This window comes from Giraffa tippelskirchi, chromosome 6, assembly GCF_054371585.1.
Source record: "Giraffa tippelskirchi isolate mGirTip1 chromosome 6, T2T-mGirTip1v1.2.pri, whole genome shotgun sequence".
NCBI classification, from domain to species: Eukaryota; Metazoa; Chordata; class Mammalia; order Artiodactyla; family Giraffidae; genus Giraffa; species Giraffa tippelskirchi.
This window is the reverse complement of record NC_137280.1, coordinates 21,709,559-21,725,917: the sequence shown is the minus strand read 5'-3', so window position 1 is coordinate 21,725,917 and position 16,359 is coordinate 21,709,559. Positions and strand designations below refer to the sequence as shown.

The 16,359-nt window shown below is 37.3% G+C and overlaps 1 protein-coding gene across 19 annotated transcripts in view; it reads right to left on the bottom strand.

The window, feature by feature from the left end:
- Positions 1 to 16,359, bottom strand: part of OXR1 (oxidation resistance 1) — a 492,548-nt gene that overhangs the window by 380,761 nt on the left and 95,428 nt on the right. For 18 of the 19 annotated variants that reach the window (XM_081500394.1, XM_081500407.1, XM_081500389.1 and 15 more), the window contains one exon: positions 15,895 to 16,068. In XM_081500394.1, coding sequence (XP_081356520.1) covers positions 15,895 to 15,917 — 23 coding nt within the window. In that variant the 5' untranslated portion in view covers positions 15,918 to 16,068. Of the gene's footprint in view, positions 1 to 13,940; positions 14,103 to 15,894; positions 16,069 to 16,359 lie in introns of all 19 variants that reach the window. The other variant, XM_081500386.1, reaches the window with a different exon arrangement.

The window sequence follows — 16,359 nt, the reverse complement described above, 5'->3', positions numbered from 1 at the left end:
AAGTCTTGCTTCCCCAAATAATCTGACTGGGGTTCCTCTTCCTCCTCATGATACCTGTTAACATAGACCTTGGAATTAGTGGCCTTAAGAATATACATGTGAAAAATGTTGTGTTAAACATAGCATATATTGTTTTAGGTAAAATGATAAACTAGTAATCAGAGTAGTAGCCTTAGAGCCAAAATAGAGGGAAACTTGTAACAGTAAGAAAAGCCCAAATTCATATGGGCAGCCCATGAGGCTGGGGACTCACAGGAAGAGGGTTGAGGAAAGGGTGAACTAGGATTAGTTCAGAAATCAACTTAGGATTTCTGTTTATGGGATCCATGGCTTGGGTAATTATCCAAACTAGGTCAGTAGTTCCCAGACTCTTAGATTTATATAAACATAAATCTGAAAAATTAAATTGGACATCCACTTTTGGACTAAATACTTCTATTTTTATCAATTAGGGACAATGATTATTGTTTACTGTCACCTTTTCACAAAAGAAAGACCATTTTAATAAGAAATAATCATTTTGAATGAAAGAAAGAAATTTAGCAAAATTAGGCAATTATTTTTATTTTTCTCATATTGTAACAAAATGGTTCATTACTGACTGCCCCTTGTCCATGAACCCCAACTCTGTAACCAATGCCCTATGTGACCTCAAAACTTCCTTCTCAAAAACATTCTATGATTTTAAACAAATGTCCCACCAGGGCCAGGCAGTAAGTTTTGATGATATGAAAGGGCTCAAAGACAGAAAGGGCAGAAGATGATAAAACACAGGTCTGAGAAAACTTCTCCAAAGTGTCGAGGTTAAAAATTAGGATCACAGGATTGGAATAGAGCTGCCTTATTTTCTCAAATATTAGGATAGTTCCTGAATTAGCTCTAGTGAGCCAGGGCTCTAATTTAGAGCTGAAAATATATCCACAGAACTTCTCAGTGCCCAACGACACGCGCCTGCACACATTAGACACAGAACAGCCTTACGACAGTGAAATCATTCCACCTTCTATTCCAGCATTGGACCTTTTTATAAACAAGATCTTCCTACCAAAACTATATATGTCCTATCTATCACAGTGCCTCGCAGAGGAACGAGGCTGACTACTCTGGTGAATGTTCAGCCAGTTATGAGGGCAAAGCATCTGGTGAGCACCAGGTGCCAACTAGGTGCAAGCTGACCTCATCTCTGTCCTAGCAGTTGGCTGTCCAGACACACTCTAACTGAGAAGCTGAAGAGTCATATATGTTCTGGTCACAGCTAGAGCTCCATGCTTCACCTCAACCAACCACATTTACACCTTGCCAAGTGGAATAAGTATTTGATGTATCTGTTTTATTCTCCAAATACTTAAAATCTGAACTTGGAAAAGCTATGGAGGGATATCAAGCAAATCCTCACTTCAAGAAAATTACTTTCTCTTACTCAGTTCATGAAAATCCAGAAGTAATAAACATAATGAGTGCTTTCATCATGCAGGAGAATTAATAGATGCCTTTCAAATCTTTTCACATCATCATCTTCACAGTCACTTCAAATATCTAGCTAGCGTTCCACAAAAACACTAAAGAGAATATTACAGATTGAAAAAGATCATCAAAATTTCAATGAGCCTGATTCTACGCAAATTTTGTATCTGCCTACAATTTTATGACACTATAAAAACCTCAGGGAAAACATCTAAATAAGAATGTACCCAGGGACATCACTTAGCTTGAATTTCAATTTTTTCTGTCATATTCATGAAAGCACTTTGTATCAATAATCTAAAACCAAAGAGCAGTTAACCTAATTTAATTTCTTTGTCAAATGTTGGAGTAAAACCCAATTTTCGGTTACAGCAGGAGTCCAGGAAGGTAGTGTGCGTAAAGCTGAAAAGCCATCTGGAACAACAGGATCCCTCCTGTGTGAAATATATCAGTCAGAAAACATGGTGAAGTCTCAGGACTTCTACTTTGTATGGTGAGATCTCAAGCAAATGAGGGAGGCCTTGTGCATCTGGCTCTTTAGGAATCATCTGTCAGGGAAGGTGATTCTCTCTCTGTTACTGTGACTGTGCTGCTCGGCATACTTAGCATAGAAGTTGTAAAATCATGCACCATTTTACCTAAGGAGACCTAGATCAAAGGAAAATGTTCATTTTAATTCAACTTGGTATCTATAATTAATAGCTTCAATTCACCCAATATCATTTATGTGACCTCTGTCAATGTGAACGTGAAAGAAGGTAACTTTACAAATTCTGGGGACTCAAAACACATTCAAAAGTTCAAGAGTAGTTATTATGAAATACACATATTTCTTGTTACTTGGGAGTAGCATTATTAAGTAGCATTGAGAAATGAACTAATTGTCTCTGTTCACAATAGAAAAACTTTAATGTTGTTGAACCACCAATAGAAAAATAATGTTATCAGATAAAGAAAATTATTAAATCAATTAATTGTTAAAAGGAAAAGGAAATCCATAAATGTCAAATATGACCAAAAATAAATAGCAAGAAAGTGGTAGTTATAACTCTGCAGAGATACCTCCTAGACATCAAATGGTACATCCAGAAAGGAGAAAGGATTAGCCACACTTCCTTATATAGTCAGAGCCTTGCATAAATCTAGCAAAAGAAGAATCCAATAGGTTGATATTATATGCTTGTAAGGCCATTTTATTCCACTTTTGGCAATAAAGTCATTTTCAAGCTTTCTCAATATATTGGATCTATAATTCCATGGTTCCTAATGAAGGTGGCAGGTGTCCACGGATGATTTCTTCTATGACCTGGATCAATATACCATTGACAATTAATACTATGGATTGGAGCCAGTTTAAAATAACTCCCAATACACCAGAAGTTACAGACTTCTTAAATTTATGGTCCAATTAAATTAAAACACACACATACATATACAAGATAGGGGAGGAGGGTTCAACATTGTGTTTTCAACTTTAATTTTGCCAAATAAAGACATAAAAAGTAATAATCTGATTTCTATCTATAAGCAGTACCATGAAAGAAATCATACTGTACCACCAAAAGTGCAGAAAGGCCATAATCTTAAAATAAAGATGAATTTTTCCCAAAGAAAGAACATCTAATATTTCTATGCCAACATTCTCTTCAAAATACACATTAACATTTGAATACATGTTGTGTTACATCTGATTCCTCACTAAAACCACACTTACAAACAACCAGAACAGAATAGACACTTCACTGTTTAATGCACTTTTGTGTTTATATATGGAAATCAGTCTTGAAGTTTATTTTGTAGGAGGAGATTTAAAAATAAATGTAAAATGTAAGTTGGATAATTGATAATCTAGTCTCAATTTCCAAATTTACAAAAAAACATTCATTCACCTTCTGTTCAGTTCAGTCGCTCAGTCATGTCTGACTCTTTGCGACCCCATGAATCGCAGCACACCAGGCCTCCCTGTCCAACACCAACTCCCAGAGTTTACCCAAACCCATGTCCATCGAGTCGGTGATGCCATCCAGCCATCTCATCCTCTGTCGTCCCCTTCTCCTCCTGCCCCCAATCCTTCCCAGCATCAGGGTCTTTTCCAATGAGTCAACTCTTCGCATGAGGTGGCCAAAGTATTGGAGTTACAGCTTCAACATCAGTCCTTCCAATGAACACCCAGGACTGATCTCCTTTAGGATGGACTGGTTGGATTTCCTTGCAGTCCAAGGGACTCTCAAGAGTCTTCTCCAACACCACAGTTCAAAAGCATCAATTCTGTGGCACTCAGCTTTCTTCACCATCCAACTCTCACATCGATACATGACCACTGGAAAAACCATAGCCTTGACTAGATGGACCTTTGTTGGCAAAGTAATGTCTCTGCTTTTCAATATGCTATCTAGATTGGTCATAACCTTCCTTCCAAGGAGTAAGCGTCTTTTAATTTCATGGCTGCAGTCACCATCAGCAGTGATTTTGGAGCCCAAAAAAATAAAGTCTGACACTGTTTCCACTGTTTCCCCATCTATTTCCCATGAAGTGATGGGACCAGATACCATGATCTTAGTTTTCTGAATGTTGAGCTTTAAGCCAACTTTTTCACTCCTCTTTCATTTTCATCAAGAGGCTCTTTAGTTCTTCTTCACTTTCTACCATAAGGGTGGTGTCATCCGCATATCTGAAGTTATTGATATTTCTCCCGGCAATCTTGATTCCAGCTTGTGTTTCTTCCAGCCCAGCGTTTCTCATGATGTACTCTGCATATAAGTTAAATAAGCAGGGTGACAATATACAGCCTTGATGTACTCCTTTTCTTTGGAACCAGTCTGTTGTTCCATGTCCAGTTCAAACTGTTGCTTCCTGACTTGCATACAGGTTTCTCAAGAGACAGGTCAGATGGTCTGGTATTCCCATCTCTTGAAGAATTTTCCACAGTTTATTGTGATCCACACAGTCAAAGGCTTTGGCATAGTTAATAAAGCAGAAATAGATGTTTTTCTGGAACTCTCTTGCTTTTTCCATGATCCAGCGGATGTTGGCAATTTGATCTCTGGTTCCTCTGCCTTTTCTAAAACCAGCTTGAACATCTGGAAGTTCATGGTTCACGTATTGCTGAAGCCTGGCTTGGAGAATTTGGAGCATTACCTTACTAGCGTGCGAGATGAGTGCAATTGTGCGGTAGTTTGAGCATTCTTTGGCATTGCCTTTCTTTGGGACTGGAATGAAAACTTCTTCTTCACCTTCTGTAAGACTCCTTAATTCAAGGTAGAATATTTCTGTAGATGAAATTTCTCCTATACTATGCCTGTAATTATTCAGATGTATCAGAGTTGTTGGATTTTTTTAAATGGATGATAAGGAGAGACAGGCTATATTCCTGAAAAAGATTTTCCATTAATCTATTTTTCTTTCATTATTACATCTCACTAATCATATCTGCTGTACATTTATATTAAAAATATAAATTGTTTCAAAAAATTTGAAGATCACAGAGATGTCCTTTTAAATAGAAATCCAATTTAGACTCCAGTCTCAACCGGCAGCTCTCTCTAACACTGAAATTTATACTTTATATGAACTTTTTCCTGTAATTTGATAAGTGAGGGCATCACATTTAGAATGTAATCCAGTCTTTCTCATGACATACACAACCCCTGATACCCTCACCTGCTACCCTCACCAAGTTCAGTTTCTGGGACTCTCCTTTCTATTGGATGAAAGAAAAGTGAAAGTGTTAGACACTCAGTCGTTTCCAACTCTTTTGGATCCCAAGGACTGTAGCCCACCAGGCTCCTCTGTCCATGGAATTCTCCAGGCAAGAACATTGGAGTGGGTTTCAATTTCCTGCTCCAAGGGATCTTCCCAACCCAGGGATCAAACACAAGTCTCTGGCATTGCAGGCAGATTCTTTACCATCTGAGCCACCAGGGAAGCCCACTGTTTCCACCAAACTAGCTTCCTTGATGATTCCTCAAACACACAAGGTCCATTTCAGTCTCAGAGCCTTTGTTCTTCTGTTTCTCTGCCTGAAATGACTTTCCTCTATAAGTTGTATATCTTGTTCCCTCTTGACTTAAATGCCACCCGTCCAAGAGGCTTTTCCTGACCAATTTCCCACTCCTGCTATAACTATATTTTCACACTGCTTGATTATTCTTCAAAATCTTCACCACTATCTGATACTATAAATCATATTTGTTAATCTATTTACTAGTCTTCAGCACTAGAATATAATATTAATCAGAGTAGGGACTTGTTTCATTCATTATTCTATCCACAACATTGAAAACTGCACATTGTAGACACTCAAAACACCAGCTGAATGAAGAAGTACGGATGAATATAATTGTAAAATATTCTAATTTACATAAAAATAATGCAATTAAACTATATTAATTTGTCTCTAACTGTACAGGAACTGTTTTTATATTCCTATAAAATTCATAACAACAAATCTATTCTTTAGAAAAGAACACAAAACCAAGTATAAATGAATAAATCTAACTCTTACTCAACTGATTCAAAAAGTGATTTTTTTCAATTGAAGTGGAATAGTTTTAAAATCAAGCTGAACTCCACTATTCACAATAGCCAAGACATGGAAACAACCTAAAACTACCTAAATTTCCACTGACATAGAATGATTAAAGAAGATGTGGTATTTATTAATACATATAATGGAATACTACTAAGTCATAAAAAGGAATGAAATAATGCCGTTCGCAGCAACATGGATGGACCTAGAGATTATCATAGTAAGCAAAGTAAGTCAGAAGGAGAAAGCCAAATACGCTATGATATCACTTGCATGTGGAATCTAAAACATGACACAAATGAACTTATCTATGAAAGAGAAATAGACTCACACACATAGAGAACATTCTAGTGGTTGCCAAGGATTGGGGAGAGTTAGAAAAGTGGATTGGGAGTTTGGGATTAGAAGATGCAAACCATTATATATAGAATGGATAAACAACAAAGTCCTATTGTATAGCACAGGGGACTATATTCAATATCCTGTGATAAAAGCATAATGGAAAAAATACAGAAAAAAATATATATATAACTGAATCACTTGAATGCACAGCAGAAATGAATACATTATAAATCAACTATACTTCAGTAAAATAACATTTTAAATAAGTCAAACTGAACTCTTCACAATTTTAAAATCAAGTGAAAAAAAAACAAACAAAACTCAATAAGCAAACAAATATTTAAAAAGTCAGGAGGGATATATACCAGGATAAAAAGTTATTGAAAATTTTGCACACCAATAGCAAATGATATTTAAGATTTGACAATTTAATTGTGACCATGCTGAAAATAACATTAACTTAGCCTATACAATTATTTTACTAACAAAAGTCTTTTCATAGATCATCCACTGAGCTTTACCTTAATTGTTCAAGCCCAAAAATAGTTGGTGTTTAGTAACTCCACCCTTAATGGTTGGAATGGACTGCTGAGTTTTACATTAAAACCTCTACAGTCTAAGGAAACATTTCTGTCATTATTCACTGTAGTTGTTTCACAGCAGAGGAAATTACGGTTCCTCTGATAATGATAAAAGGCATATTTCGCAGTGTATTTATAAACCTGGATGATATTCAAAAGGAAGATGATACATGTGACCCATTAGCATTCCCTGAAGTGTACTTGATTTTAGTGTTTACATTCTTTCCCTGATATGATAGTGACTTGGTGATCAATCAATTATTTCTATGACTTGTGATCAACGGCAAGTTTGAGAGCTGGTCAAAGTTACAGGTGTGGGTTTTGGTCATCAAAAAATGAAACTAATTGGCTCCTGTGGGAATGGAACCTGCAACCCCAGACTCATTAACTCCACAGGAAACTGCCTGCAAGCAGACCAAAACAACACAGTTATCTTCAAAATGTGATTCATGTCTAGTTGGCACTGGTTTTTAAGAATAAAAATAAAACATTCTGTTTTACTAATTATTTTCTTATTCCAAAGAGAAAGAATCTGAGGTAGATATATGGAGAAAAATATCCAGAAGGTTTCCTCTAAATTTTTAAAAAGCTATTTCTAAAGACACACAGCGCAAAGCCAAAAATGGTCAAGAATTCTAAAAATACAGTGTGTGTACTTAAAGTGTCAAGCATGAATCAAGATAGCATTAATCATGTTAATGACGAAGGGATTTCTATTTCAAAAGGCATATTATGAACAGAAAGACATATTGAAATTTTTCAGAATTCCGTAAATTGACTTTCATCCAAATCACTGCCCTATAATGTAAAGTATGGTGTAACTTGGGGGACACACTGAGGTTCCACTTTGGCTATTTTATACTCTCCTATCTTTCTCTCCCAGGTTATTTTCTCAAATCTGCCTGCAATGCAAGAGACCAGGTTCAGTCCCTGGGTTGGGAAGATCCCCTAGAGAAGGGAATGGCCACCCACTTCAGCATTCTTGCCTGGAGAATTCCATGGACAGAGGAGCCTGGAGGGCCAGAGTCCACAGGGTCACAAAGAGTTGGACACAATTGAGTGACTAACAGTTTCACACTTTCTTTTCTTCTATGTTCAGGATCTACTGCACAAGCTGAACATCCCCACTTAGAAGAAGATTAAGTTTAGGCTCTCAAACCCACTCTTTCTTCCCAGTGCCTGAATATACTAGCCATTCATTCAATATGCACTTACCATGCTGAGAAATACACACAGTATCTAACCAACTAAACTTTTCCTATCACTCAGAAGCTCTCGTCTTTTTCCAGTTTGAAGCACTGCACATAAATATTTATGTATTAGCTTTTTATTTTTTCCATTTCTCCAATATTAGGCTAATGACAACTGACTTTCAACCTTTACTGTAAAACTCAGGGTAAAAACTTCCGTTGCAATCTCTACCTATCCACATTTTCCCCTTGTGGGTTCTGATATCTCCAAAAATAGAGACAATTCAAGTCTCCACTTTCTCTACCTGTCCCCGAAAGCCTACCATTTAACAATGTAAATAGGACAAGAAGTTTGCAGAAGAGTGGCTAAGGCAATTTTTGAGGAAAAATCCTAATTATTCCCCTTCTCCCCCTGCCTTAGAATAAACAGGCTGCTCCATCTCTCCAGAATATTTTTTTCTCCTAAATGCAATGCCAAAGAATAAGATAAAATGATACATTTCTGTATTACTTATTAAAGAAGAACTGAGGTAAAAATATTATAAATAATGTCAATAACCTGACAAACCAGATTTTATATCTTTCTCAGTTCTAGGATTCTAACACACTGTATCTGGATAAAGAAGATAATCCAAACTAGTTTTAATCTCCTATTAGAGCATTACTGAACTTAACAACATTCATAATAGCATTTTATACTACAGGCATATCCAATAAAGACTATTTACCACTTCTAAATTTAGTCAATATATCAGTAACTCACACAATTCAGACTTTTGTAATATTTCCAATTTATGGGCATGCATGATAGAACAGTTTGTTGACTTTTGATAAAATTCTACTGGTCAACTCTAAGAAAATACTTCCCTGACAATTATCAGCACATTTTCAATGTTTATGAGGGACTACCTCTGGTGAAAGGATTAGCATATATGATGAGTCCTTTTCTAAAACAAAAAAGGAGATGAGCTGACAAGAACTTTCTCAGAAATCTCACATTTTCTCCATAACCTTGATGTCTGTCTGCAACTCCAGGAGTGACAATAAGATAGAGCCTTGCCTGACTGGCACAGTACCTCGTAACCCAGTACCTTGTGACCTAGTAATATTTGATTACTTTTCATCTGAAGAGAATTACTTACAATAGGAAAATAAAATAAAAAAATTAGAAAACATATGAAATTCCAACCTGCATGGGTGAAATAAAGAACACTACTGCCAAGAATCCACCTCCAATGTGGGAGACCTGGGTTTGATCCCTGGGTTGGGAAGATCCCCTAGAGGACGGCATAGCAACCCACTCCAGTATTCTTGCCTGGAGAATCCCCATGGACTGTAGCCCACCAGGCTCCATCCATGGATTCGCAAAGAGTCGGACAAGATTCAGCAAGTAAGCACAACAAAGCCATACAACCTCACTAGCCTTTACATGTGATGGTGTCACTCACCTTATATTTATCAAAGAGAGAGACGACTTCAGAAACTGTTCAGTGAAAATAGAAGATGGCAAAAGATCAGGCATGGTTTGAGTCCATTTTTCCAAAAAGACGTGAGTGTATGTAGGAAAGACTATATCTCAGCATTTATAACAGTGGTTTTCTATGAATGGAAGGATTCAGTTCACTTTTCATTTCTGCTTTGTAATTTTCTATAGTGTTTGACTCTGTAATTAGTTTATTTCTTTATGTTTACAAATAAATACAAGAGGTGCATTTGTATTTCTGAAAACTAAGCCACTTATTTCCAAGCATAAAAAACAAATCTCCATTTTGATTTTCAAAACACCCTGGGCGTCCTCTTAGAGAATGTATCACATTAAATCAGTTACTTGAATACAGTCGTCCCTTGGTATCTCTGAGGGATTGGTTCCAGGACCTGCCAAGGATACTAAAATCCAGTGCACTCAAATCCCACAGTGGGCCTTACACCTGAAGTTTGTGCATTTGCAGATATGGAAGGCCAACATATTTAGTGAAAAAAATATGCAAAAATGTGAACCTGAGCAGCTCAACAGTACATGAACCGTGAACTTCCAGATGTTCAAGCTGGATCTAGAAAAGGCAGAGGAATCAGAGATCAAATTGCCATCATCCACTGGATCACAGAAAAAGCAAGAGAATTCCAGAAAAACATCTATTTCTGCTTTATTGACTATGCCAAAGCCTTTGACTATGTGAATCACAACAAATTGTGGAAAATTCTGACAGAGATGGTAATACCAGACCACCTGACCTGCCTCCTGAGAAATCTGTATGCAGGTCAGAAGCAAAAGTTAGAACTGGACATGGAACAGCAGACTGGTTCCAAATCAGGACAGGAGTACGTCAAGACTGTATATTGTCACCCTACTTATTTAACTTATATGCAGAGTACATCATGTGAAATGCCAGGCTGAATCAAGATTTCTGGGAGAAATATCAATAACCTCAGATATGCAGATGATACCACCCTTATGGCAGAAAGCAAAGAAGAACTAAAAATCCTCTTGTTGAAAGTGAAAGAGAAGAGTGAAAAAGTTGGCTTAAAACTCAACATTCAGAAAACTAAGATCATGGCAACTGGTCCCATCACTTCATGGCAAATAGATGGGAAAACAGTGGAAACAGTAAGAGACTTTATTTTCTTAGGCTCCAAAATCACTGCAGATGGTGACTGCAGCCATGAAATTAAAAGACAATTGCTCCTTGGAAGAAAAGCTATGACCAACCTAGACAGGATGTTAAAAAGCAGATGTTAAAAAGCTATGGCTTTTCCAGTAGTCATGTACAGATGTGAGAGATGGACTATAAAAAAAGCTGTGTGCCAAAGAATTGATGCTTTTGAACTGTGGTGCTGGAGAAGACTCTTGAGAGTCCCTTGGACTGCAAGGAGATCCAACCAGTACATCTTAAAGGAAATCAGTCCTGAATATTCATTGGAAGGACTGATGCTGAAGCTGAAACTCCAATACTTTGGCCACCTGATGTGAAGAACTGATTCACTGGAAAAGACCCACATGTTGGGAAAGATTGAAGGCAGGAGGAGAAGGGGACTACAGAGGATGAGATGGTTGGGTGACATCACTGACTCGATGGACATGAGTTTGAGCAAGCTCTGGGAGTTGGTGACAGACAGGGAAGCCTGGTGTGCTATAGTCCATGGGGTCACAAAGAGTCAGACACAACTGAGCGACTGAACTGAGCAGCTCAAACCTGAACCTGTGCTGTTCTAGGGTCAACCTCAGTTAGTTTTCCTGGCCAAACGCTAAGCTCCTCTAAGACCAGTCATCGCTTTTCACCAACACTTCCTTGATGGTTTTGGGTTTTACATGGGTAGTTTAGCAGTTAGGAGAATCAAATGGCTGTCTACCTTCACTTCCTAACTTTGCTACTTAGTGACTGTATCATATTGGGCAAGTTACTTAACTTTCTGCACCTCACTTTTCCATCTGTAAAAAATGTAACTAACAATATTACATTACTAAGATGGTTGCTGGGAGGAGTATGCAGACAAAGTATCTTTAAAAAAAATGCCTAGTACATGGTAACTGCCATGTAAATGTTCATTCTTGATAATATTTACTTAGATTGCATATTGTAAAAATTACATGTTTAAAAACATTACATATATGTACATATAAAATATTTATATATGTTATATATGCATATATATACACACATATATATATATATATACACGTCTTTTAAAAATATTTTTGAAAGGAGGAATTCAGGATGATTATCAGAAAAGGAAGCACTGGAAGTTCTTCCAAGCACCCCTCAGCATTGTACCGTCTCCCCCTTTGTGCTACAGACATAGGACCCTTTTTTAATTCTTCCGGCCTCATCATGTCTCTTGCTAATTATCTCAGCTCAGCAACCATTCTTCCCCTCAGATCATAGCTTGACACCTCTCACCTGTCCATGGATGCCTGCAATTGATTCTGTACATCCCTCTGTCTCTGTCTCAACCAGTGTCAACTCCATCATTGTCTCCCTCTAGTAATTATTTACTAAAGACAAGAAGAGGATTCATGAAACACCTGTTGTATGTCCCTGTGTGACTTGTAATCAATTCCCACCACTCTTTTTGACACTGAATAAAAGTGAAAGTGTTAGTTGCTCAGATATGTCTGACTCTTTGAGACCCCTGCACTATAGCCCGCCAGGCTCCTGTCCATGGAATTTTCCAAGCAAGAAAACTGGAGTGGGTTGCCATTTCCTTCTCCAAGGGATCTTCCCAATCCAGGGATCAAATCTGGGTCTCCTGTATTGCAGGCAGGTTCTTTACTGCCTGAGTCACCAGGGAGGCCCTAACACTGCATAGTCTCTCATAAACTTGGAACCTTCCTAGACTGTATTTCTCTTTGAGATTCTGCATGAAAGGGTCAAATTATTTTATATATTTTTTTCAAGGTTCACACACATACCTTCTAGAGAAAGAAATCCTTTTGATTTTAACATGTAAAAAGATATTTTTCTTATACTTGTATTTCAAAGCTAGGAGTATTGCTTGGATAGTTGTAAATATGTATGTAAGTATCTTAACCTATATTTTCTAAATCCCTAGGTTACATGTAGGGAACACAATTAGGCATCCCTTCTTCCATTAATCCTCAGAGTTAAATTTTAAAATCAACACATGGTTATGGTCAGGTATGCATAACATCATAGTAGGCAGATCAAACTCTTCACAGATTGAAGGAAGTTTTGGCTATAAGCCCAATGCTAATATTAATGAGAAAGTCAAGCCAAGGAGAATCCAGCAGACCTGGAAGAGAAGAATCAGTGACAAACACTGCCAGTGTTACTGTAACTCCTAGCCATGAAGCAGCTGCCCTGGGAAACAGATGGTGGTGTCTGGCAGTCACAGCCCTTAGTGTCGGGCATATCCTACCAGGCACGCCAACTCTGTTTCCTTCGAACACTGGAAGCGTGTAACTGTCCTTTCTGTGATGATGTGACCTCAGCCAAACTTCTGATTTAGGTTCCCAGATAGTTTTCTACAACAGTTAGAGTATGCACTCCTCAGGCCAAAGCAAGCAGTCTGCACACTTAAAAGTTATACACGTATCTTATTTTCAATTAGTAGTCTGGCAACCCAGTCTATTTTCTGATGGCAGTCAATATTTTCACATCTTAGTTTCTGGATTTCAAAACAGAGAGCCAGACCCTATTTCACTAAATTAATGTAGCTCTGAGAGAAATTCCCATAGAGAATTGATAAGTTACTCTGCATCTATATATATTCAAATATTTATAAGATAATATTTCCCAAATTATAGATTAGAAGTATTAGGACATATGGATGATTTACAAAGGCTAATGTGAAAAAGAAGATTAATGATTTCTAAACTGGGTATAGGGACTTCCTTGGTGGTCTGTGCCCCCACTGCCAGGGATGCAGATTTGATTCCTGGTTGGGGAACTAAGATCCCACATGCCAGGGGGTATAGCCAAAAAGAATAAATAAATAAATAAACCAGGTTTAAGTTAAATAAATCAGTGGCTTGTTTTGCATATCTGAGATTTCCTTTCCATACTCCTTTCTTGCCAGTACGTGAGGAGCCCAAATTCTAAGAGGTAGAATGGGAGTGCCAAATTGCACATAATTGTATGAAGGGTGGACACTGGTGAAGCAAATTAAGAGCTTACTATAAAATCTAACGTGGAACACCTGCTGTAGCCAGAATTAAATGTATCATCACATGAAAATATCCAAGAGCTATTTCTGTAAAATTTGAACTTTTAACATGGAAAGAATTCTAGCAAATTTCAGACATATGAATTCTATAAGATACCCTCACAATTTTAAATTCTCTTTTCAAATGAAAACATTAATTTGCCATTGAATCACCTGCTTTGCATTTTCTCCCATTCATTCACACAGCACACATTTCTAGAACATCCACTAAATTGGACTGGAACCACAAGACACCATCTCTCTGTTTGTGAGGAGTTCATTGTGTTTGGGATGGCCCCCGATCAAAACGTTACCTCACATCAAGGCATCTGTTAACTGAGGAACAAACCAAGGACAAGCTCTAGTGCCAGTCTCGTCCTGACTTTGCCAAGCAGGCCATACCACAGCCTGTCTTGAGATACGATAATTATATCTGTGTTTTAATATCCCTCTCCTTTCCTATTTCTTATTCATCTCCTATTTCCCCAACCTCACCTCCTTTTTCTCCCCCACCACCTCTTCTTTCTTCCCGTTCTCTGTCCCCTTTCCTTTCTCCTCTTTTTCTTTGGCATGCAATTTTTGTTTTGAGGATTCAACTCCAACACACATGTCTACCAGGTGGTATAATTCTTTTTTTAAAAAAATATGTATTTATTTATTGGCTCTTCTGGGTCTTTGTTGCTGTGTGGGGGCTTTCTCTAGCTGTGAGAAAGCTCAAGCTCTGCATGAGCTTCTCACTGCAGTGGCTTCTTTTGTTGCTGAGCATGGGCTCTAGCCAGCTTGCTGGTTCTAGAGGGTAGGCTCAGTAGTTGTGCACATGGCTTATGGGATGACCTACAACATATGGGATCCTCCCAGACCAGGGATCAAACTGGTATCACCTGGATTACAACATGTATTCCTAACCCTTGGACCACCAGAGAAGCCCCGGGGGTATAATTCTTTTAAAAACATGTGTCCTTAATAGCTCCTAGGTGTTGAAGGGGTTCACAAGCTTTCCAGAAATTGTTTAATTTTTAAATTTTAATGATAATTTTATTTTCATCAGAATATAAAAGTAAATATTTTATGGTAATAATTCACCCCTGAAGTACTTTTTCATTTATTTTTACAGAATATATTCCAGCTTCAATTTTTTTTTTTATTGAAATACTTAGCACCTAGTAGGGATCAAAGAATATATTCTAAGGCATCCATAAAAACAGGTCCTTCAGAAACACAACTCTAAACAAATGATCCTATGTTCTGCCTAAAGACATTGTTTACTTAACTAAAAACAAATGCACACAGTTAAACTGCAGAAACTCGTCTTTAATCTGAGGCTATCTATATTGCCAGCACAAATTGAAGACAAGCAGGAAATGGGCTCTTAAGGAAACAGAAAAGATTACCAGATATTTCTGACATTCACATACTGAATACTGTGAATTTGTATAGTATCACTTATTCAGCTCTTTATCTACAGAAAAAAAACCAAAGTTCAATAAACTGACATCAAATTCATCCATGTTAGTACTGCTCTTCATTGTCATAGAAAAGTTGTTGATTATTTGCCAGAAAAATATCTTCATGCTTTTTAAAAACCACAAACAGCTTTTAAATGAAGTATAAGTAAAAGATTTTTCCGAATGTCAGCTATTTAGAGATATGAACCTATAAAAGAAGTTTCTTTTCCATATTTAAGTTCTATTTAGTTTAATTTGGGTAGATCTATTGAAATAGGAGGCCTGAAGGAAAGTATTGATGAGAAAATGTCTACCCCACCCTTAGAGCCACCCTTACAGCTTATGAGACCTGGATCTGGGAATATGACAGCAGAGAGGAAAACTGAAAGCCTATTTTATGCCCATCCTTCTCTTCCCCTCAGTGTGAGAGAAAGAAAGGCACTGGATGTTATTGGAACTCAGTGGCAGGCTTGAACCCTTCCCAGAGTCCCCAGATCCCCCGGTGCTTAAAATGTCAAACCTTTAATTCCAGGTTGCTTCCTTCAACCTAACACAGGACAACAATCTCTTGAAAACAGATTTTTAAGTTCTCTCCCTCTTTGAGTTCTGACCACAGAACTTATAAAATATTGTATCATGATATATGTATATTTGAATTTAAAGTTAGAAAGTCATTCACTTACCATGACAAATTAGTTACAGACATTGCAGCAATTTCTGGAGGAGTCTTGTGGCACAGTCTTCTCTTGGTTTCAAAGTAGGGAATGAGTAGGTCAGATAGACAAGACCGTCAGGAATTTAAGCTTTGCTACCACAATGATGCATAAACCACTCAGTTACTCACAGTTTGAGAAAACCTGGAAAGAAAAAGAAGAAAATAGTATCATTAGTACCTAGTTAATATAACTTTTCACACTTATTTCATTCAGGTCAATAATTTTGCCATGCTGTAAGTCACACAAAATATGGATTTTTTTTCTGAAAATGTAAGACACTCATAAACCAAAGAAAATTAAACCAAGTTTAGGATAAACTGAATGCTTTATCTGGAAAATAAATTGAAAGATTAATAAAATGTTAATTCTCTGAAGCAGAAAATACGGAGGGAATAGACTGTATTTTAGAGGCACTGAATTTTTTTCCCTTTA